This window comes from Lagopus muta, chromosome 12 (genome assembly GCF_023343835.1).
Source record: "Lagopus muta isolate bLagMut1 chromosome 12, bLagMut1 primary, whole genome shotgun sequence".
Taxonomy (NCBI): Eukaryota; Metazoa; Chordata; class Aves; order Galliformes; family Phasianidae; genus Lagopus; species Lagopus muta.
Window position 1 is genome coordinate 8,807,244 of NC_064444.1, and position 25,185 is coordinate 8,832,428.

The following is a 25,185-nucleotide window of genomic DNA, read 5'->3' on the forward strand; positions in this document are numbered from 1 at the left end:
TTTCCTTCCGTGTGATGTCATGTGGTATGGAATATGGAATATATCTTGGGCCAGTTTAAGTCAGTTGTCCTGATTCTGTCTCTTCGCAGCACCTTGGGCCCCTTAGAGTCATAGAATCACCAAGGTTGGAAAAGACATGTAAGATCATCCAGTCCAACCATCCACCTATCACCAGTATTTCCCACTGTGTCTCTCAGTACAACATCTAAATGCTTTTTGAACATCTCCAAGGTTGGTAACTCCATCACCTCCCTGGGCAGCCCGTTCCTGCACCTGACTGCTCTCTCAGAGAAGAAATATTTCCTAACATCCAACCTGAACCTTCCTTGTTCCCTTGAGGCCATAAGGCTTGGGAGGCCCTTGTGTCTCCCTGCTTCTTTTGCTCCGCTTGTTGGTAGGACAGCAGAAGAAACTGGGAAAACTGAAGTGTCCTTGGCTTTGTACAGCACTGCTCAACAACAACTGGAATCATCAGAGTGTTACCAACGTTGGTTTTCTCCTAAAAACCAAAACAAAGCATTGCACTATGAAGAAAAACAACTCTGTCTCAGCTGAAACTAAAACAGTATGAAACAGACCGCATCAGCTGTATAGGAAGAGAGGTCAGTTATCTGTGTTTGCCAGCTGGTACAGAGCCATGTGGAATTGAGGAGCAGCAGCTCACGAGCTGTGCAATGACTGCGATAGGGGCTAGTAGCTTTGCTGTGCTTGTGTGAGGTAAGGTTGTTTCATGTCTTAGGGCAGTCAGCTGCCAAACACCCTTGATATTATAAGCATCGCTAAGTGTCATTCTAAAACATCCTTTTTGCCAAGTTTACTTTGCATCCTTCTCGTTCAGGGCAGAATCAGGCATGATTGACTTCTGCCAGGATGCTGTGCTGAGGAAATCGCAAGATTAGAATTTGAGGCCCCTCTGTCAACCTGAGAGCTGCCAGGGTCTGCACGCCACAATAAGAAGCAGGACATACAGGCCCTCATGTACCTTCTGTAGTGCCTCAGGAGATGCCAGCGCCTGCCCTCGCTGAGGGCGTTGTTTCTTGTAGAGATGCTTTCAGCAACATAGTTCAGGATTTGCCCCTGATTATCTGTGCTGCTTCTGATCACAATGCGTGTGCAGTGAGGGTGATGGACAGAGCTTTACTACATGAAGCCAATTCTCTCCTTCTGTACTGGTGAAGGCAGTGTGTGTGAGTAAGTTGGAAGTGCCTCAGCACATCAAAGACGAGTCTGTGGGCAGAGAGTGGCCCCTTCATTTCCCATACAAAGGCCAAGATATCCTTCAAAAAGCTATTCTGACCTCTGTCCTTTTCCTCCTCTTTCTCACAATTTTATTATTAGCTCCTTTATTTTCATTTAGGTAAGTACATCAGGGAAAAGGACAGCAATCCTTGGTTTCTTGTCTGGAGTAGATCTCTTTCTTGGCCAAATGTCCTCTTGCCCAATCCTGTGCCTGGTCGGCCCTACACCTTGGCAGACGATGTTACTCGTCAGCACGCTGGCACCAGCTCTGTACTCAGAAGTGTTCTGAAAGATGACAACAGTGCTGTAGTTAAGACCAGGAGCAGGCTGAGAAGGGCAGTGACAAATCTTTTGGTGGAGAGGTTTAGGAACAGTGACAAAGCAGCAGAGATGGAGTGCTGGTTGCTCCTGATCCAGCCTGGAGAGGCTCTGTGACCCACCCTGAGAGCTATCCTGGCCCCATGTCTTGTTTCTGTGATATATGGCACAGAGCCGTTTTACCAAAGAGTCTCAAAGAAGATTGATGGTCTCAGTGCATTGTCCATGCCGCCAGGCTCCTGGTCCCCACCAGAGCTACCAGGCAGCTGGAAAGACAAACAAGAGCTGGCTCCACCTACCAGCAGTATGGAGACAGCAGCCTGTGAGATCACCAGCCCAAGAATGTGCACACAAAAGAAGCATTTCCCTCTGCCACGACAGTAAAACCGCCAGACAACCACATGCAGCATGTGATTTCCCAAAAGCTTCAGTCCAGATCCTAAGTTTTTTGTGCCACACACTGTTTCCCAGGATTGGATCACAGGGGCAACATGTAAAAGGCACTTTTAAGCAATGAAAATTAATCATATTTTCCTCAACACTGTTTATGGAAACCGTGAAGAACGTTTCTGCCCCTCTGTGCTTGGCCAACTGGCTCAGCTCTCTGGCCCTGTGAGTTGAACCCACTGCAGATAGGCGGTGTTTATGGGGCAGCTGCTCTATGAGAAGTCCAAGCTTGTTCTGTGTAAAAAAAGCTTCAGTGGTGACCTGGGAGAGGTTTTCTATTGACCTGTAGTACAGAGTCTTTTGCCTTCTTCATTACTCTCATGTCCCTGACAGTATTGCTGCTGTGCATTCCCATCCACAGCTGATATGCAGCCTGCAGTACGCACTGTACCATCTGCCTGCCTAAGCTGCAAGTGGCTTGTGAGAGCATCCAAGTATTTGGAAGCTTTGGCCACTTGGAACCTGACAGGGAGTGGAAATAAGGTGTGTCAGCACTGGTTTGGTTTCCATCCACTAGCTGGTTTTACACTGATAAAATCTCTTCCCCTTTGGTGTAGCAGTTCTGGTGTGCAGCAGAGATCTCATGTGTGGTACCTAAAATCTGTCTGGGCTCAGTTATTTCTGAGTTTGTATCCGTTCTGTTGGGACTCACTGTAGTCTGTTGTTTACTTCTTAACTGTAAGGGGTGCTGCCAGTTCATGATGACCACTGGCTTTTAGAGTTCTGTAAGATTTCATGAAATCTCTTGTTTTCAATGTGATTTTCTGTATTCACCTTCGTGTGTGACCAGTACTGCCTTAGTATCACAGGTAGTTCAACGCATAGTTGTTTTGACATTGATGCTTTAGTGACAGGAACAGCCATATGCTGTAGTCTGTGTTTGTGGTCCTTTAGAGACAAATGTGTTGCTGATGTTGATTCCAGTGGATGTGATCCAGTGGATTCCAGTGGTGTGATTTTACTAAGGGAATTGTATCAATTTACAAATGAGCCTTTCCCCACAGAATAATCCTCTTTGGTTTTAGATTTCAAATTTTCCAGGAACTGGTATCAGCTGGGTTCTATCACTCACAACTAATGTTTGGTTGATAAGGAGTTTGTTAATGCAGGATGGAGACTACAGACTAATCCTCACCATGTACCTGGGTGGATGCTGCCAAGAGGAAAGACACCAGGAGCTGGCCATGTTAACACACGCAGCAGGATGTGCTTTGTACTTCGTATCCTGAACAAAATTCTGACAGTGCAATATTTTAACAGGGAGAAGACTACGAGGAAAAGCATTCTACAATGTCAATGGCAAGGTGTACTGTGAAGAAGACTTCCTAGTAAGTAAGACTTCAGGCATTTTTTTCACTGTTTTTAGACCAAATTGTTCTTTCATATTGTGTTTGCTTGAGAGTTGGTTTTGTCTTCTGGAGTACCTTTCTGCCAATGCTGGAATTGGGAAACATTTTACTACTAATTCCATAACAGGATTGGGCCCATAGTTTGAAGGGATGGGTATGAAACCAAGTGTGTAACTGTTCATAAGCCATTACAAAGTATAAATTACGAGAATAAACAATGGAGCTGCTTAAGCTTGGGTCTTATTGGATCCACAAATCCTGTCAAACTCAACCTTAAATATCTGGGGAATGCAGGTCACAACAAGAGGGAAGACATTTCTGTCTGGAGCACGTCATTGCTGTGTGTGTTGTTGCCGGTGCAGTTTTAATATCACAGCTGTGCTAGGAGCGATGTGGAGCTTTGCTGTGATTAGCTAAAAACCATGAGCCGTAGAGGAGCAACTAATTTTCTTTCCGTGCACCCAGAGTTTTTATAAATGCTGTACGTTAATAGAAACTGAGTCATGAAAAAGGAAAAGGAAGCTTATTGCTGGGTTGCGTTGTTCCAAAAATGAAGTATTTGTGCAATTAAGGGTGCAGATTGTGCAGTACACAGAGATGATTTCATAAGTGGCACACCATTTATAATTAGGAACGAATGAACAGTGTGGCCGGGAATTGAACTGCTACGTTTCAGCTTATAGGATGATGAATTGGAGAAACCAGTATGTTGAATTTACAGCACCTTTGTTGTTCACTGAAATACCGTTCATTTAGAATCATGGGCCTTCAGAACAGCTTTCCATTTCTAATGAAAATATGTCCATCCTTTTTGCAAGGGAATTACTCAGAGTATATCCCACAGCAGAAGTATTGCTGGTAGTACAGGCTGCACAAATGCATTTCTCATCAGTGCGATCCATGAAAACTATGGAAATTCTTAGAATGTAAGCCATGTTTGCCTTTGTGTTATACCTGTATTCTCAACCTACCACAGCTGGAAACTCCCAAGAAGAGCTGGTCATATTTTGTACAGAAAGGTTACTTTTAGTAATTGAAATACGTTACTGTTTTGCCTGTGTTTTGGAGTGAAAATGTTATTTTCTTCCATGCTTTTTTCAACTCCTTCTTGCCTCTGTTTCTGAGAAGTGTAGAGAGACAGAGGAAAAATAGAGTGTGAGGTGGAGAGATTTTTGACCCTTTGAGATTTTTATTTTGTACTATGTCAGAATGTACTTTTTCCATGACCAAAACCTCTCACACAGACTCAGTGGACATGATTGTTGCTATTAGCTTGTAATCTCAGCCTAAACAAGGCAATTTTAAATCTGAAAATCTACATCTTTTTGGAGAACATTCAGGCTTTGGGTGAGGAATTGACATGTTCTGTAGTAGGCTTCTGTAGGGAGATGCAGTGATTTTCCCAATAAAACAGGTTATGGACCTGATAGAAATACATTTTCTGCAACTGTGGGAGCTGTTGGGACATTTAAGGTGTAGATATTTAAGCCTAATCCTACTGTGGGCACTTTGTAACAGATTTCTCCTAGCATGGGGAGATGAGAGAGAAACAGACTCAAGGACTGCAGCAGAATGCAGCAAAAGAAATTAAATTCTGAAGTTATCCTGCCAGCATTAAACTGACTGCTTCTCAGAAAGTGATTTTGCTCTCTTTCATTTTCCCTTGAGCAAACCTCATAGCGAGAATACCAGAAATTGCCTTGTTTCTCTAATTAAAACAACTCTGCCGTCTTCAGAGTCCTGTGGACTGAGCAAGCTCAGAACAGAGCAGTCAGAGGAAAAGGCTGCATAGTAGCATTCAAAAAGGAAATCACTTTAACTACTTCTTGCCTCCAGATCTTGCTCCTAAGCTGTGCAGAAGCCTCGTGCTGTCTAAAAAGAGGTTTCTCTGTCCAAAACAGAGAGCCAATTTTTTTTTCAATATAACTGAAAATTTAAAGCTCCAAACTTTCCTACAGCTTTATATACAGATTAGCTGCTGACCACAGTATGATGTTAGTCAAAGAGCTGGGGAGGTGGATTGTGTTTAAAAAAAAACCAAAACAAGTTGCTTCAGGATGTCTGAGGCTAATCTTGCACTCAGTTCTGTGAGCACTACTATGAGAGCTTTGCAGGTCAAGAAGCAAGCTGGCAGAACTGTAGGAGCTGCTATGCACTGTCCCTGGAGTGGCTCCATAGTCCCCACAGAGACCTGCCTTCCGCCCCACAAACCTCTGTCTGGCCAGTAGCAGCTGCAAGAAGAGTACATACTCCTATCTACATCTGTTGCACTGTGAGACTTACTTGTCTCACTGCAGCTTCTTTCTGACTATTAAATGCAGTCAGATTCTGGTCTCATTCTTAGGTATGGAACATGGAAAAATAAATAAATATTGGAGAGGAAAGCAATAGCAATTGACCTGCATTGTGATTGTATTCCTGCTAAGAAAATACTGTCTCCTGTTGGCATCCTTGTCCCTTTGGCTTTTGTTTCTCTGAGAACTGATGAGTTACATGGTCCTATATGTGTGGGAATGTTGTCACAGTTGCAACCTTGCAGCTGGTGACCTGGTTATTTATTATATAAATTTGACCCTTTCTTTGAAAGGTGCTTTTAATTTTTGGACAGAGGTGTTACAGAAGTGCAGATGTTGTCTGCACTGTAAAATTGCATTATGAGCAATTTCCACTGTGCAGCCATAAAACTACCCAAAGCACAGATACACCCATCAAAAACCTTTGGCAGTAGCCACAAGGTACATTCTTCTAACAAATAGTTTTCCCACATGTTTGCTCTTACTGAGGGCACAGATTATCTTTCTCCAAATCAGGCAGCTTATTTTGCTCATTCTTTCCAAGAAAGAGACGCTAGAAGTTTTTAGACATGCTCGTGGAATTGTAGATGGAGGGAAGATGCCACATGGCACTGTTGGGATCATCCTTGGGTAATAGTGCTAACCTCGATGTGTGAGGGATCCTGAATCAGTGTGAGGGCTGGTGAACTGCACCTACAGGAGGGGACGTGGCATTACTCTTTATTTGTTGTCAGCCTCCCTGTCCTGACCAGCTGCAAATTCAGCCAGTGCGTAGATCCAAGCCACATGGACTAAATGTAGTGAAAGAATCAGATTTAGGAAAAAAATCACAGTGCCAGATAATCCTGATCCTACCTTGGTGTGCTGTAGAAATGTCCTAATCTACAATTTCTGGTAGGAGCACTGTGGTAGCTCACAGAAAAGAACAAAACAGAAAGCCCTAACTTTTCACTGGCTTGCTATGGCTCCAGGGAAGATACAGTTACTCTTCTTATGCCACCTTAAGGTAGCAAGTCCAGCAATTTCCAGCTCTTGCCTCAGCCCTGTTAGGATACTTATTTCATGAAAGGAAACAAAACAAATGACAGTTTAATCCTTCCCTGAAAGCTCTGAGGACACAGATGGCTAACTAGCCATAACAGGGACACTGTTCCTGGTGAACAAAACATAAATTCCTTACAGTATAGTAAATAATCCCAGTCAGATGGCTTCTGCCATTTTGTTGATAAATTGCTGCCTAATCACTGGTGAAGGAAAAGCAGCTCAATAATTTTGTCTTTCCTGTTCAATGCTTAAATACCATGTAAAGAAATTTAAAATAAATTGCTGTTTTTCTTGGAGAAAAAAAACTTTTAAAATGTCACAAAGCAGCCTGAATCTTAGATCTGTTACTGCATTTTTAAAAACTTTCTATGGACTTATTTTTTCTCTTGAGGTAATGAACATTAATGAGTGGGGGTCCAGCAGAGGTTTAGAAATAAGAGAACTTCCCTCTAAGGAAGAGATCAGAGGGAAAATGAACCTTGTGACAGCTGTTAGTTACATTGCTTAGTGTACTACTGGAAGACACTCAGATGCTATGGAAATAACCAATTACAGACACTACATGCTGCACTGCATAGCATTAAGGTCATACAAAATTTCCCCTTTTAAGATGATTTTTTCCCCCGTCTTACAACTTTGCCAAATTTAATCTTTTAGGCTGAACTTCTCCATGCTGGGATTTTGCCTCTGGCTAACTTTGCTGTCAATTTTTGTTGAAGGTTTCATCTAAATCTATTCATCTATTTCAGTGAATGAGACTGGAGGAAGATCTGTCACCTTGCCTATAAATCCTCAAGGAGAAAAGCTCTAAAAATGTCATTTTACAGATGCCAACCAAACAGAGAGACATATGATGTTGGGAGGCTTTAAGGTGCCCCCTTTCTTCCCTTTGTGTCCCCGAGTATCACCAGCCCCACCATGACGGTGTGCTTCCTGCCCTGGCCACGTTCCTCTCTACTCCAGAGGCACAAGGGCTGAGCAGATGGAGGGTCATCAGCCTACAGTGCTAACAGAGCTGTGCCTTGAAATCATGCTGGCTGCCTCTCAAATCTCCCCTTCATTCTAGTTCTCCAGGGTTTCTAATCATTCCTTCCCACCAGCAACTGGTACCTCTTCTTAACACCGCCTTCCTTGCCACAACCCTAGCCTCTTCTCTGTAACTGACCACTGAACACAGAAGTTGGTTACAGAGAACATACTGGGCCTCATCTTAGATCCACAACTGTAAAACACTAAATATTTTTAAAGGTATGTAAGGGGCAATGAATGCAAGACTGGCAAGGAGGAGACAAAGATCATAGGAGCAAGGAGTGGGATATTAATGGAGGGCTAACTGGGTGATTTGCACCTTCATCTCCTGTAGCACCAAGTAAAATGAGACCCTGACCCTAATTTGGGACTCTAACATACAATGGCTGAAATGTAAATATTAATGATAATGAAGCTATTCTTTTCAGTTTGCACACATGCTGTTTTCTACAACTGGCAGTGTGGGAAATAGTCTGTTCCACTTGCTGCATCCTCAGGAAGATTGTTTTTATTTAGTGTAATGGAAGCTGGTGTCAGCTGGAGCCAGAGGTTTGATTTTCCACCTCAGTATAAGTGTTTGGGAGGTGAGCACTGGGACTGGTGCATTGGTCCAAGAGCCCATCGCTGCTGACGGAAACTCTCAGAAAAAACAGAATCCAGCTGAAAGGTAAACAATTTAAGTTGTAGTTGTGCCCATTTGATATCTAATGGAAGTCACAGAGCAAATGTAGTGTAGACAATTGCTAGGATGTTGCATTTAGGAGACTTGAGATGAAAATGCATTCTCCAGTTAGAGAACAGACAAACATTGCTTATCAATATGTTTACTGGAGTAATGGAATGAAAGCTTGGAAAGGAATTTGCTGTGTGGTATTTCTGGTAGATGTAAGTTTGAGGAAGTCTGTGAGTATTTTCAAGGTGCTGACTGCTGTAGGTTGGGACAGGAGGGACTTTCAAGTTCCGTAACGCTGATACCATTAATCTGAAGTGGACAAATCCAAGTCATGTGCCTTGAAAGGCAGTCAGTTACCAGCTGAATTCCTGGGTTTTGTCAGTGTTTTCACAGTCCAACAAATTCTGTGCTGAACGTAAGGTCTATCCTTGCCCAATCCATGTCTTTCAGCTGCAACTAAGTGGAAATGCAGAAACATGAAGATACGCTGCTGTGGTAGTGTTTCCTTACTGGCAGTAAGGCAGGGCACAGCAACAGGGTATATGAAAGGTTTTCCAGCAAGATGAAGGGTAAGGTTCTGGACTATTTTGCTTTAATCTCTGCCACCTGCTCTGAGGCTCCAGTATCTTTGATATCTATGAAGGCTCCATTTTGTTCAGTTCAGTTTAATCACTGCATTTAAATGTGTGTGCAAAAAAAAAAAAAAAAAAAAAAAAAGAAACAGAAAAAAACCAACCATCTGCATGAAACCAAATTTGATATTCTCTCCCTCTTTTAATGTGACCCCATGAATTTCTTGCATTGTTGTATCCCATGTACTAAGGGTCCCATGCAGAGCGCAAACAATAGAGCAGTGAGAAGACAGATGCTCTGCTAATGGGAAACCAAGGAGAAGAGAGTCTGTGAGGGATTACAGGCAGCCTGGGGTTGGAATACATTATTAGCATAGCACCCAATTCAGAAATTAGTTTTCCGAATTAAATGCCTACAGCATTTTGGCAAAAGCTCCTGATCATACCTCTCAAAAGCCCTTGAAGCATAAAAGGGTAAGAATCTCAATTCTAGGCTTAACATTCACATTCGGTGACTTTGCAGTGCTGTAACAGTTTTTACAGCTTCATACCATTGGCAGTAACTGCCACACCTACTGAAATGTAACCCACTTGATCTGTTTGCACAAACCTTTAGCAGGTTTTGAACATCCCCATCAAAGAAGAAAATGGGTCTGAATGAGATTCCAGGGTCTGTTTCCAGGAGGAGGGTTTTGTTTTATTGAGTACGTGACAGCAGGGAAGTGCATAGGTCTCTCCCTGGGCTTGGTTAGGCATGTGAAGGAGAAGCAGTGACATGTCCCTTCCAAGCTCTGATGTTGCCTAAGGTAGAAACTTGGGATCCCGAAGCCTCTGTCAGGAATGCTTTGTTTTGTTTGGTTTTGCTTCTGAAAATCCCGATGAGAGTATTGAACTTTAAAAGGCCCAGGCTACACAACCAACGTTGGTTGGAGGGTTCAGGGCAGACAGGAGAAATGTTTTCCTACCGTACTTGGTGGGATTAACCTCCATGCATAATTGTCCATTATATGCCCAAAATTCATTGTTAAATTCTTGCATATTAGACAGAACCGTTCATAAACCCTAAGATTTTCATAGAAGGACACTATCAGTCCTAAATATTTGAGACAGAAGGGGACTTGTTCTTCTCTTTGTGCCTGTTAGATAATCAAAGTATAGTGGACAGCGAACAAAAGAAAATTCAGCCAGCTAAGTCTTCTACTTTATTTTCACTCTTCCGTTCTGGCATACGTTAATCATATCTCAAGGTTTTCTAGAGTCTTATTTTAGTATAAATATCATTGGGGAGTTGGATTATGAAGGTCTTGATTCTTGCGCATAAACTGAGATTTTGTTATCCTGAGTGAGAATTCAAGGACAAGGTAAATATGGGAGAAGGCATCTGGGACCAAATCAAGGAATTGGGAAAAATATTTTACCAGCTCCTTAGCATTTACTTGTTTTCTTTGCATTTTGGTAATTAGCATCTTACTTCTAATCCACAGATGGGACAGTAAAGAATAAGGCTTCATTTTGAGCTTTGAATTTCACAGCAATTATTTCATAACAAATTCTTCGAATATTTTTGTATATACTTAATGAGCATCTATAACAAATATTTGAGAACGTTCAAAAATACACTTACTTGTCCTGGGTTCATACTGTGTGTATCCTTTTGAATGCATTTATTTAGTTTGAGGCTGGTCTGTACTTGTTATCTTCAGAAAAAAAATACATCTGAGAACTTTACAAACTAAGCCTCATTCTGTCTGCATTTAGAATGAAACTGTATGTATAAACTACTTTGTGTACAAGAAACATAGCTAGGATGGGCTTTCTCAGCTAGGATCTTGCATGTCGATCCATTAATTATTTCACTGTCTTGACTCAATCTGCTTTTCACGTCTCCAGATTATGAGGAAGGGTGGCATACCCAAAATTTCTTTTCCCACCTCTAGCTATGGAGTAATGTCAGTAATGACAAAGAGTACAAGTCTGTACAACCAAACCCTCTTCTCATGGGGTTGAATCGCTTGCAAGCTCTGAGGGACCAGTGCTGCTTCCACCAGCCACACTGGGAACCCGTCATCAGGGAGGCTCCTTGGTGTGCTGACAGATGATAATGAAGCCATTCTCCCTTGTCTGCTGTCCGGAGCAAGTAACAGACTCTGTCTTGTACGCAGGAGGCTTGTGAAGCTTAGTAATTAGTAAGATTAGTAATCAACTGTTTCAAAGGCAGAGGTTGACAATTTTAATTAATATTTTAAGCTCTGCTTCTAAAATTGTAAACTTAGCACAACAGCCACGTCTGAATTCTCAAAGAGAAGAGAACAAACTGCAGAGGTGAAGTTGACTGACAGGTGAGAGACAAAAAATGTAGAGATGATGACATATTGTTTACCTCTAAACAGCACTGCCATCATTTACCTCTAAACAGCACTGCCATCAGATGGAAAAACGGTGCTGCTGGTTTCCCTGCCTGTTACTATTTTCCAGTCCAAAGAGAGGTAAAGCACAAGCAAAGCCTAATCTACCAGCTGTCAGTAAAGCAGGTTTCTGATTTGTCTGAGATCAGTGCTGCGATCAGGAAGAAAGAATAGTGTAGCGGCAAAGGGGCAGTTTCCCAAGCCTGTGAAATATTTTATCACTGATATCAGACTTATTACCATGTTATGAAGTCGTCTTAATAGAGTAATGTAGATCTGAATGTGGCAAATAACAATTCTCTTGTTAAAAACAAATCAGGGTTTTAATATAATAGGGTAAGTCGTGTAAAGAGTGATTTTGTGTCAGCAAAACCTTTCTTTCTGACAAACAGTGTAATTTATGACAGTCTAGTTAGCACTAAATGACATTAATGTGACCATTAAGCCATTCTCTTCCTGGGAAATAACGTTCTTTCTTAATCAATAGCTGGGTAAATGCTCCTTTGCATTCCTTATCAAACGACAGCCAGATGGTACCGGTAAATTCATTCCAGCAGGATTTTAGAATTAGCTGGGTTTGAATTATTGTTAATCCTCTGCTGTCTGTGCTGCCAGGACCTACCCACCTGTTTCCAGTAACCCTTCAGTTCGCAACCTTAGGAAACAGTCTAGCCAGATGGTTACTGAGATACAGCGCAGCCAAGAAGCATCCCGAGCAGCCAGGCCTTTTCTACCTCAGTTAGAAGAAAAAAGCAAGCATTTTGATACAAAGGCTGCTACTTGAAAGTGGAGAGGTGAACTCAGCTGTTTCGTCCAGACTTGCACATCAGTTTCACTGCACAATTCAGAGCAATATCTTGCAGAAATAGCCACCTCTGTATGTGTTCCTCAGCACTACAGTCTCTTTTGCACAAGTTTCAAAGTTGAAGATTGCATAAGCTATATTCCTTAGTGTGGAGCTGTGTCAGCTGCCACAGCATCATTTGGTGACTTTTCAGGCCCACCAAAGTGTCTGCAAGACCTTTTTCTTCATAATCACTTTGTTGCATAACAGTAATAATTTTGCCTCCAACCTCTTGATCTGAAATAACATGTAATCCCCTCACACTAATATAAAGGAAAACATATGGCAGCAGATCTATTGTGTAGTTTGCTGTCATATACAGCACAGGATAGAAAACAGCATGATGTTCATCTATTTCTGCAGCTAAAAGTGTGGCTACTAATAACCCTGTTATTTCTGTTATTTCAACAGTATTCGGGTTTCCAGCAAACAGCAGATAAGTGCTTTGTTTGTGGACACCTCATAATGGAAATGGTAAGAGACCTAAACTGTTTTATATCTTTTCTGATGTATTTTGGATAGTGATCTGTTAGACAACATGCTTATTCGCTAGTCAGAATATCATTGTGTCTCCACTATTGTAAAGGCAGCGTTTCAAATTGAGGCAGTATTGTAACCTGAAGTATATTCTTGCTTACTTGGTCTGAAGTTGGGCTTCTCTTCTACCTGAGATCATGGGATGCCATTTTTCTTCCACATGCCAGTTAAAAAAAGAAATAACAAAGGGAGAATATAGGCCACAGCTTTGTATGAGCATGGTAAAGGAAAACGGGTTGTGCTCTGTAAGACAAGAGCTCTTTCAGTGGGGTCGAGGTCTGGGCTAGAAAAGAGAGAAACACTAACAATAGTCTTGAGGTTTGTTGCCAGCTCCCTGAGTTGCTTCTTGCTTTATTTACCTTCTGCCACTTGCTCTACATCTGTTAAAATCTGTTATTTGCTACTGTGATTTGCAGGGAAACAGTGGTCAGTTACTTTTATAAGAGAACAAGGAGCTGTGATTTGAGCCAGATACTGCTGGCATCCTTCTCTAGGTGAAAGCAGGATAAATTTCATCTGTTCTTTCTAAGCAGAATTCCCAAGTAAAATGGCTTGCACACTGAAGAAGTGCAGATCACATGTATGCCAATGTTTTTCTCTTGCTCTAAAGTGTACATGAACGTTTATCAGTGCACATAATAGAAGTAGTGATTGCACTGCAAACACAAAGGTGCAGTAGGAGCTGGAACACAGACTTCACTAATGAGAATTCTGGCACATATCCTGGCACCACTGGTTGGACAAGGATATTGTTCGTTTTAGCCCAAGAGCAAACTTCTAGAGTTGTGTCATGCTGGGAGGGGGAGGGGTATCACAACTTGCATGCTTTGAACTGGCCTTTAATTGCAGGATGCCAGGCAAGAGTCTAATATCTTGTTGGTGGAGCTCAGTGGCCGGAAGCTTGGCAAGTCTGCCATTCTCCCATCAGCAAGTATACTGCAAAAAAAAAGGAACCTGCTTTGGGAGCTCCAGGAATTAAGCAGTCTTATTTGGCTAATTGCTTTGTGTTCCTCCTTAGGAGTGCACAGGCAGCAAACATGTCTGCACAGTCACATTACTGGTGTGCAACAGAGGAACAGTGCTGCAGCCCCACAGGGTTGGGTGCAGCCTGAAGCTTTCAAGGGCTGAAAGTGCAGTTGTTCTGTGCAAAGGGTGGCTGCACAGCCACACCAGGCTTGTGCTTGTTATGTAGCTGTTTGGATAGCAATGCATGCCTAAACACAAGTTGCATCTGGGTAGGAGCAGTCTTGCAAATCAAAGTGTCTGATACCAGTCACTGAACAGAAGGCTGTGCTCCATGTCTTAGTTCCTGTTGAACTTTACCTGTAGAAACAGCTGCAAGGCCACATCAGCTTTGTCAGTGGAGATTCTCCCTGTACAGTCTATTAGTAGCTGAGTGCTGCTGCTAGCAGAAACTTTTTGAAATTACCTCCCAAAGATAGTGGTTACACCTGAAACGTGTACAATTGGTGCTATAATCTCTTGAGAGTTGCTTGAAGATGGAACCTTGTCTAGTCCTTCCCAGAACCTAGTCCATGAACTCGGTGTGCTATCTTTGATGGCCCTGTGCCACGCCACCTCCACTAAGTGGAAGGGATTTTATAACAGTATTGAGAAAACTGCATAATAAAGGCTTTCTGTGAAGCTGCTAAAATAACGGAATCACAGCATTACAAGGGACCTCAAGAGATCACTGAGTCCAAAGCCCCTGCTAAAGCAGGTACCCTACAATAGGCCACACAGGCAGATGTCCAGACAGGTCCCGAATATCTCCATAGGAACAGGCAGTAGGGAAGGTCAGCATGACAGAAGCATGGGCAGTTTTGATTATTCATTGATACAGATCTTAGCAAAAACTGATGGGCCCCTATAACTGAGTAATAACTGGTCAGTAAGTGTGGTGGAACAGGAGTTTTATTATTTTACTGTGTAGGTGTGAGCAATGGCTACTTTAGACTCCTTCTGTCACGGTCTGATGCATTTTGTGAATTAACTCTGTATCCTACTCACTTGTATTTGACTGCAACAGATTTTCCAAGTAGTCTGTGAAGCTGTTCTTAGTTTCTGTTGGGCAGTATTAGCCATGCAGAGCTAATACTGATGGACTTAATCTGATTTTCACAGATCTCTGTCATTATTGGGAGCCTGATAGAAACCCACAGAAATCAGGAACTTCGTTATTTTAAAAGGCCCCTTGCTGACAGAACTCCAGATTGGTAAATTCATCCCAAAGCATGTGCTTCTGTCATTTTTAAAAGTAGACACAGCAGTGTATGAGGAAGGATTTCATGTAATTGTGCACCCATTTACTTTGCTCTTTGCCTCTTTAAGATCTTACAGGCCCTTGGAAAGTCATACCACCCTGGCTGCTTCCGCTGCGTGGTATGTAATGAGTGTTTGGATGGAGTCCCCTTCACTGTAGATGTGGAGAACAATATTTACTGTGTCAAAGACTACCATACGTAAGTAAACAAATCTATTGCATGCTTAGAAGATTTATACTGGTTAAGTTACTGGTACAGCTGTGAGTCTTGCAGTAGATGAAGAGTTATTCCTATTTGTTTAGCTGTCCCTTAGTGCTCTTCTCACACACTGCATTGTAAAGTTATCCTAAAACTCACTTGGTGGGTCTTGTGGGGAATTCAAGGGCTAAGTGAGGTTGAAAATGAGGTTGTATTAGAGGATGTATTTCTCTGCTGGCTGCTTCTCTACTTCTTTCAGGACTTCATTACTAATTAGACGTGGCTAATTCTGCAAGTGGTGGTAGGTTCTGCTAGTGTCCAGATGCTAGTGGTGCGTGATACTTGGGAATGTAAGTTACATCAAGTTAGATGGGACAGTAGACATAGAATTAGCAGCCAGTGTTAGAATGATCTGACCTTCACCGGATGAAGTTTTACTGTTTAAGTGATTGCTTTTGGACTCTTTTCTACTCTTGCACAAAGGAAATGTAAATGCTTTCTTTGCTCCAGCCAACTAGTAGCTCAGCTCGTGGATCAAGAGAAAATCACTTTAAATTCATTTGTATTGGTCTGACTGTATTGTGGGGATGGAGTGATGTTGGCCCAGTGACTACCATATAATGCAGCTGCAGGTAAAACCAGCTGATGTATTTGGTTTGCACAGATCCTAGCTGAGATCAGTCCTTCTCCCATTTAGCATGCGAGCTGATGACCGGCCAGGTCAGGAGCTACTTTGCACAATTTGAATAAAGAAAGGTGAGAGAAAGGGCATGTATAGGAAGAGGGGTGGATTGATAATACTTAGAGGTCAAGAAGAGCTAAGCAATAAAGCTGGGGGAGATACATCTTTCTAAGTCTCCTTTTCCCTGAATATTGTAAAAACAAACAAGCAAAAAAAAAAAAACCCCAAAACAACATAGAGATCTCTTCAAACCCAGGTTTACATTTTACTAAAAGAAGGCATGGTAAGAATAGTTCTCCTGGTTCTACTTTTTGAAGAAACTTCAAATGTAACTTGAAAATGTCTTCTTGCTCCCTAGGGTTTTTGCACCAAAATGCGCTTCCTGTAACCAGCCGATTCTACCAGCACAGGTACATGTTAATGTGCACAGACTCGTTACAACAAACAGCTGTTGGCATAAGAACACTTTCCAAGAACTTTTCCTCCTTCTTCCACAACGTATGTCAGATATTAAATTAAACACAGTTCAGCAGTAATGTCACTCCCAAACATTCCCAGAGGTTGTAATAGTCATAGTGCTTATGTAGCATATTACTTTGTATCATTAGGGTGCTTTCCAGGTCTTAATTGTGCTGTTATAAATCTCGTTTAATTGAAAGCCCTAACTGGGGCTCCAAGAACAATCCAAGAAGTAAAGCTCTGTTTATTTTTAGAATTCCCCATTAGCTCAAGTAGCAATTTTCCTTGTCCGCTATGTTTGCTTTTCTGATGTGCATCTGTTATGATGCCCAAGCTTGAAAAGACAGCTGAGGGGTTACCCTGACCCTCAGAAGCCACACAGCCTGTTGTCGTGGAAGGTCACTATAATGAAGTGGTTAAAGGGTGGAAAAGGAGGTAGAAAAGTTGCCTAAAAGGAAAGCCAGATGAATGACTGCTGCTTGCAACCTCAGACCATTGTGATGGTATTGTTAGCACAGTAAGACTCTGGAAAAGATGATCCCTTTCTGCCTGCCCACAATGATGTTCCATTAAACTCCAGCAGCTGCAGGACCCTCCAAGTTCCCACTGCTCATGTCACTGGCCAGCCTGATCACAAGGAAGGCCCTTCGCGCCTTGTTTCTCCTCTCATCAGGCACATGTAGCCAGAGCGTGCCTCCTGTAAGCTGCTGTGCCCTAGTAAAGTCTGTGGCTGGAGCCTCTCAGTGTGCCCACCTTTACCATGCCACATTATCCTATGTTTGTGCTAAATTAAAAACCTTATGAAAGCTGGGCCAGAATCTCGTGCCCTGCTGATGGTGGTATAAGGAGTGAAGTTTCCATAGAGCTTTTCTAGTTTCTTGCCTTACAAAATGATTAAAAAATTAATAATTATTAAAAGAAGGTAAAAAAGCAGTCCTACTGCTGACTCATCTGATGGTTAGCAGGATAGACTCCATGTTCTTTCCCACGGAGGTTTCATAGGTTAGTTCAAATCCAGCAGTGCAGGTGCTAACCTGCCCGTGGCTTCTCTCAGACATAGTCTACGTCATATCTGATGCTCTAACCACGCCTGGAACTGGAAACAGTGTGGGTCAGCAAATTTAATGAGCTCCGTCTTCAGAGGCATGGAAGTGGCTCAGGGAAAGGTTCCTGTAACCTGTGAGGTTACAGGAAGGGTATGGGCAGCTTGGCAGAGCCTGGGGCTCTGCCAGGTATTACTCAGCTCCACTGCATCCATCATCGCACTGGGGCTTTGGCCTGTGTGCATAATTACATGCTAGACAGCTATGTAAAGGACCGTAGGGCACATACACTGCCATGTGCACATGCAGAGTAGCTGTGCACCAGCTAGTTTGAGGGGAATGAGTCTGCTAGGAATAGTGACCTAGTCATTATCTCATAGTGTTTGGCTTATAGTTTGTTCAACTTCTGGATGCCCTTGGAAAATGATTTTATTTCAAGAGAAAAACTCTCTTTTGAACATGAAATTTTAGCTATGCCTCCCAAATTACCTTTACAGCCTATTTCAGACATCCACAGGACTGCTTAACAGGAAAACTGGTACTGCAGTGCAGTGCATGGAGGGAAAGACCCTCAGCAGTTACAGAGTTCTGTTCTACAAAAGGAGAAGGGATATCTTACACAGAAGCACCTTTCCAAAGCTGTATGTTGGGCAACATACTGAAAGAAGATTGAGAAAACACCACTTAAAAGCCCACTCTTACCTTTTCTGTGCTTCTCCAACAGGGATCTGAAGAAACCATCAGAGTAGTGTCAATGGACAAAGATTACCATGTGGAATGTTATCACTGTGAGGTGAGTGTCACAGAGGAGCTGGGCTGAGGCACTGGACAAGGATTGCTTATACCAAACATTCTCCTCTCAGTAGATGCATGACTTGCAACCCAGGGTGCGTTTGCTGACTCCTGCATGCCTGGGCAGGTAGGGCTTTGCACTGTGGCTTCTGAAAGGAGTTGGAGGAATGAGTGCTAGCTGCTATTTCCAGTAGTACCAAATAAGGTTCTTTTTTTTTTTTTTTCCAGTATATTAATTTAAAAGGCTGAGTTTCATTGTGGTGGAATTTTCTCTGTACTTGTAGATGGGGAGAGAACATAGAGGAAGCTCTGGGTCTCTTTTTCCTGATCTTTTTGGATACAGTTTGTGTGGCTGTGATATGAGGAGGTTTGAATTTGCTTATGCAGGGAAAGACCTTCATCCTGTGCTGGAAAGCTCTTCCAGGGGATTTGTGTATTTCCATGCTGGATGAACACTTGTTTACTACATAAGAGAGGACAGTATCGATGACAGTATTTTTGTGCAGAACATTTAAACATTTATTGGAGCAGATCAAGATCTGGGACTGATGCTTTTGCTTCACAGGGAGGAGAGCTCAGTTGAGTGTTATCTGTGCAGCCCAGGAATACAAGGAAGGAGACAAACTCTTTAATTTGAGATCAACCTTTCGTGCAAACCAGCTCAAAAATGGTTTTATGGAGAGGTTTCCAATTGAGGGAGAAGGATAGCAAAATTTGGGGCATCCTGAAATGTATGTTTCAGGACCTACATCTGATCCTATGCACCTAGCCAGCTCCTTCCAACAGAGGTAGCTGATACTCAAGATAAATTGGCATAGGACATTTCAGCATGTGGAGAGCTGTATTTCCCTCCCTTCTTCCCTCAACTATTGCTTTGTGCAGGCTTCACTTAAGATGACAGCTCCCTCCCCTTCTTTCTCAGCCTATTGACATTATATTAGAATGTCCCAATGGGGGTTTGTTTTCTGTTCTGTTTCATTATTCATTTCCCCATTCTCTTTTCAGTTTGAGGCAAATTAAGCTGCTTCCACATCTGCTGAGAACGGCAGAGAACATTTATGTACAGTAATCAGAGGTTAGCCATGTGTTGGCAGGGGTAGGTTACTGCCTAATAGCTTCAAATTAGGCTCTCAAACTGTACACATTGGGTCACTGCTGTCTCCAGCTATGCTAGTTCAGTCAGTACCAGTATTCTGAGGTATGCACACAGACACTTTGCAAATGTCCAGTTTGTATGAAATGTCATTTAAGTTGTCATCCACCATTTGTTCATCATGCAAAGTCAGTAGTCAAGCTTGGAAACTTTTCTACTTTCCTGTGTCATCTTTTCCTGGTGTGACAGCTTAACAGCTGCAGCAAAACCTCAATAGATTCTCAATCTGAAACTGAAATCCACTGAAGAAATGGCCTTTCTTATTACAGAAAAAGGAATACAGTTTTAGAGAGTTTTTGTTTGATTTGCATCGACATTGGAAAGATGGAGAGAGGAAAAAGAATTGGGCTAGAATTGGGCTAGAATTACTATAGCTAGTCCTAGTAGATTTTAGTGATGTCATTTTGTTTAATGCAGGATAGACAGGACCCGTCTACCATAAACTCTTGATGTTGCTGTCTTCTGTGGCGCGAGAGGGAGCTTGCAGGGTTAATCAGTGTTGATATAAGATGACCTACCTGAGTCTCTCATAAAACTGGGATGTATATTTTTCTTCTAGGATTGTGGCTTGCAGCTCAATGATGAGGAAGGCCATCGTTGTTACCCATTAGAGGGCCACTTGCTCTGTCACAGCTGTCATATCAGGCGCCTCAATATTAAGTTGCCATCGCATCCCCCGCCAAGCTATCCAATGCACGTCACGGAACTCTGAAAGACATTTCCATTGCCAGTAAGCCGTTTAAAAGAGAAGACAAATTTAAAAGTGACTTTCCTGTTCCTTTAAAGATATTCCAGTAATAACCTTCTAAACCATCTATTTATTTTTTAAATCAGAGGTAAGGGGTTCTTTCTAATCTTGTATATATGCGTTCTTTTATTTAGACGTTTTCACTGAGGCACCGTCTACTTGAACAAATAATGCGCCATCAAGTCATAACTGTAAGTGGCAGCATTTTTAAAAACAGTGGTACAAAGGGCTGTTCTGCACTCCTTGCTCACGTTTCTTCAGTGGAGGTTTTGGCCAAGTAAGGAGTACAGAATAAATTTCCAAAATTTAGCACCTTTATCACGTTGCAGCAGGCATGGTAAGATAAATGCCAGCATTTTCACTAGTTTCCTTGAAATCTGGTCTTAGAGAATACAAGTCTCACATTTTAAAAACCGTATGTTCCCAGAATTAGTGAATAGGAAGCAAACGAGTGTCTTCAGCAATGACAGCTTTCAGCATGGGTTAGATAATGGCATTCTGTGAAGACATATCAGGACAACTTTTCAACCTACGTGTTCCACAGTGATCTAAGGACTAACTTTGTTAAAGAAGAATGTCAAGGGTCTCTTAAAAAACACGTTACAGAAGAATATATCCAAAAGAACAGTGCATGCAGGGTTGTAAAATTGAAGGAAGGTACTGAGCTCTGTAATTGCTTGTTACGTACAAGTGTAGCCGTAGCTTCAAAATGCATTCGCATGACATTGATGATTTGGCACTTAGTAAGCAATTCATCTTTAAATTTTTTTGTTTGTTTAATAGAGTTAGCAGCCCCTTTCTATGCAAAGGTAAACCTTACACTACCTGTTTTATGCAGGCTACTATTTGTTCATTTGTTACCAACTGCTTTAAGATTGTATGTTGAGACATTATTAAAATGGAGGGGCTGCGGTTTTTGTATTATCTTTTCAGCTTTGTGTTCTTTTCTAGATGTACTTTTCAACAGATTATGATGGTTATCTTCAATGGAAAAACACAACACAGTTTAGCAGAAATAATAACTTAGAGTCAGACAATTGAAACACTGACGTTTTATAACAAGTATTAGATGTACATAGAATGTACACTTTCATGTTTTGCATAAGCTGTTACAGTAACCTCAGAGCTCTGGGGAAATGTATGTCTTCCATATAGGAAGTTCGATGAATCTTTTTTATGGTTTTTCTACCATGTGTTGATGATTTACATGCAAATCACACATCTGTATGTTTAAAAAATTCCTTGCATTCTCATGAGAATTTATCCAGCCTTCCTGAATTTATATTTTAAATAAATCCATCATTGCTGTCTTTGTATCCAAAATTACAATAAAATAAAACTCTTCTGCTCCAGAGGAAGTGGAAATACCAGACCAGATTGTCGGCATGTGTAAATTGGGACACTTCAGTGCGAGTTCTCAGCATGTCAAGAATCTGACTGGCCCGTTCAGAAGTGATCACGTTAAATTCAGCATGCAGACTGATGAAACGACTTATTTGGTAACACCACTGCAGTTTAGTTTCTTATGCTCCACTGATTTTTTGAAAGCCATTTGTGATGCTCTTGAAAAAAGTACAAAGGGCATCCAATGGACCCTAATTCCAAAGTGGAATAATTAACTCCCTTAACAGAATTTTTTGACAGTCTGGAATTTCCTTGGGGAGGTGGGGAAGAGCAGGGAGGCAGGAAAGATTCTTGTGCACTATTTTTTTTTTCTGTTAGTAAGGAACAAAAGCTATGTTTTCTGAACTTGTACCAAACTTCCTCTGGCCCAGATGAACCTGTTCTACTGAATGCTCTTTGGCAAGTCAGATACTCCTTTAAAAAGTGATTTTCTAATTAATATACAAGTTAGTGTGAGAGCCGTGTTTTGTAGGAATGACTGTATAACTAGTGTCCTGTTTCAGCAGTGTGAGCTAGGAATCCTCCTTTGCAGAAGGGTAGACATTGGCTGCATGCACACATGCCTTTACCTCTGTGCCCATAGTCACCAAACCAGCCTCAAGAGGGAAGCAGAAGTACAGGTGCCTCTTGCCCAAACAGCAAATTCTGGAAAAAGAAACAATTGTCTTCAGTTGGGTTACATAACTAGGTGAATTCCATTAAGGTTACTACAAACACTAGGAAATGAAGATAGAGCTTCAGGATAAACTTTTAGCCTGAGCTGCAACGTAATACTTTTCCATTTAAGGAAGCTGCTTTGGCCCACATCTATCTTTGAGGTATTTCTAATTGCTTGTCTTTACAATTACATACTAAAGAATTCAAATTAAGAAAACAATCATTCAAATACACAGAGAATGTTTGAGTCTGTTCCTGTGAGCGAGTCATCCCATAGCAGTACATGCTGTACACTGATGCAAAAACCTTAAAAACCACTGTGGCCAGAGGTGGAGGTGACTCTGGCATTTAGCTGGGCTTCCACCAGCACCTTCCTCAGCACTTCCACCTCCAGTCAACAGCAAGGTTAAGTTTCCAGCTCAGCATTACTTTTCAAGGGTCAGCATGATCTAACATGTACATGTTTGTTTTTTTTTAAATGATCATACTTTAGAACAGAATAATATTTAATTTCACATGTCAATTTGTCCTGCTTGTAGTTCTGCTCAGTTCCAATGTGTTAAGTATCCTCACAGTGCTATGTTGAAAGTTACCGTTTCAGTATAGAATAGGAAATCTGTTTAAAACCAGAAAGCAGCAGTTGTTCCAGTATTTCCTACAGACAGGTGCATTTTGGTTTTGGATAATAAAGTTTGCTTTTCCAGCATTTAATATAAAAACTGGCAGTTGGGTGAGATTTGCCAGCTTTTAGTCAAAGAACAGAGGAAAAAAAAAAAATAAAAGCTAATCTGAAATAGCGATGCGTGCTGCAGTGCTAGCAACAGCTTCTGCACATTTTACCTGCTGTCTGGGGAACTGTGTAAGTGAGAAAACTTCATTTAGTTATATTCCTAAGGAGTACATTCTTAAATCAGTTCAACACAGATGTAAACTTCCTGGAGCTCGTTTTATGACGTGGCTGTTCATCAGCGGCCTTTTATGTTCTGTACTGTCAGAATATGTCCATAAAGTTAAAACAACACCAACTATCAGGAACGCTCCTTACCTCTGCGCTGAGGTAGTCTCACCAAGTCCCTGCAGCACAGAGCTGTTCTCGGTGGTTCACAGTCCCTCATGCGCTGGAGGAAGCGTTCCAAAGAAAGGACCAAAATAAAACCTGAAAAACAAAACAAAAGAATGCACTCAGATAATTGAGCTTTCAGAAGGAGTTTGTTTGGGTTTCTCTCTGTTTCTTTTCCCTTGTGTGCACGTGTGTGTGTGTATGTATATTTTGTAAGGTGGAGCTTCAAAAGGAAAACATGGTAGAGGAGCTCTTTAAGACCAGAAATTCCAGAGTAGTTAAGTAAACCAAAGCTCTAAAGGAGACAAAAGCTGCTTTCTTGCGTTTCAAGGAAAGTTTAAAAGTTTGTCATTCATCCTGTAACTAATGCCGTAACTAGAGTGTATAATTTGACTTAAATTAAGTTTTCATTTGAGAAATATTTTCATTTTCTTTAAAAGAATATAGTTTTCTTCCAAGAACTTGGACCAACATTGATTTTTATTTTGTAGGAAATATATAAATTCCCTGTTTGTATATCATGTAACTAGTTTACATGCTGAAAATATACATTAGTTTAACTATTTTTGTATATATCCTTGTAAAACTTTTGAATGTGCTTCTGTCTTTTAGTTTTTAGAATTACTTGTGGTTTTGTGTTTCAGTGTTTGATTCCCTTGATTGTTGAAGAAAAATAATTGGGAAATGTAGATTTATTTATCTAAAGAAGAAGCTACTTGCTATCACCCTAAGTTATTTAATATTAAAGTCAGACGTTTCATTTAACCTTAGATGCTATAATCTGCTTTTTTTCAATAAAGACATTTTCTAGTTATCTGTGATTTTGCAGTTCATTGCATAAGTGATGTATGTTTCTTAATCTAGGTGGGCTCTAACACCATTTTCAAGAGACCTTTGTGCTGCCTAAAGAAATACCTAACTGATGTTAATTTATAGCAGCTGCATGCATGAAGGATTTTGGTCCTCCAGTGCAAGTGTTACTAATTAAGGTCTAAAACATGCCCACAGCTAATATTTTGCAGCTGCACTTAGAAAAGAATTTAGCCACTCTGGCAATTTTTAATTAAGCTTTAACCAGTCTGGAAAGCTCACATGCAGGCCAGTCAGTATGAAGGAACACTTCCTTTTCAAGACTTTCATGAGATCTCAGAGCATTGCAGAAGAGCAGCACAATCCTGGGCAATGAACTTGCGTAGGTCTTAAGTGCTGAGACCCTGGTTTGGGGAAGTTTCTCAATTTTTTGCCAAGTCATAGCAACAAAGAATCCACGCCAAAGCTCTGATAGGATCAGAAAGATGCTCTTTTTTTTTTTGCATATATGTACTCATTTTACCTTTCTGAAGGTCTGCCTCCAGCTTCACTGCACTGATGGGCACGTTTACCACTCACAGCAGTCCTGCAAGAGCAGCTACATCTGTCAGGCAAAAGATCTGTCAGCACTGGTATCTCCTTGTCAACTGGGGCCAAGAGTGGATGCCTGGGGAAGAGTTGAAGAATAAGGTTTTTTCCCTAGTTTCTGTATACTTACATTCCCTGAGTTTCCTTTAAATTTACCTTGTCACGGTCCCATCCCTAGGGATGCTCTTTCCCCCAGTGACTTGCATCGAGTGTTCACAAGTGTGATGCCACTCTGTCCACCAGGGAGGCCTGCTGCAGCTCAGCCACGTTGGCTTTGCCAAGTACAAATGACTTCAAATTCAGAAATGAAACTTATTGGTGGGTTTCATACAACAGCTATTTTGGTAATTTTTTCTCCCACATAGTCAGAACCGAAAGAGTTACAAACAATTGTTTTAGAGACACAGTCTACACTTCTGTGCTTTGAAACAGATGTACTGCAGGTCTATAAGGACTTAGAAAATACATGCTACGTTCTCACAATTCTTAAAAAACCATTCAAAGTGAGCAATTCACACCCTCTTTGAAGACATAAAAAATATAAAGACCGTCTAACTCGTAAAGCATTTTAACAGC

The 25,185-nt window shown here is 41.5% G+C and overlaps 1 protein-coding gene across 4 annotated transcripts in view; it reads left to right on the plus strand.

The window, feature by feature from the left end:
• The window catches only part of LOC125699270 (WT1 interacting protein), a 77,014-nt gene extending 52,982 nt beyond the window's left edge, over positions 1–24,032 (plus strand). For 3 of the 4 annotated variants that reach the window (XM_048958650.1, XM_048958649.1, XM_048958651.1), the window contains 6 exons: positions 3,265–3,332; positions 12,626–12,688; positions 15,083–15,213; positions 16,254–16,305; positions 18,122–18,190; positions 19,902–24,032. In XM_048958650.1, the coding sequence (XP_048814607.1) occupies positions 3,265–3,332; positions 12,626–12,688; positions 15,083–15,213; positions 16,254–16,305; positions 18,122–18,190; positions 19,902–20,054 (536 nt within the window). In that variant the 3' untranslated portion in view covers positions 20,055–24,032. The remainder of the gene's footprint in view (positions 1–3,264; positions 3,333–12,625; positions 12,689–15,082; positions 15,214–16,253; positions 16,306–18,121; positions 18,191–19,901) is intronic. The other variant, XM_048958652.1, reaches the window with a different exon arrangement.
• Positions 24,033–25,185: the final 1,153 nt, after the last annotated feature.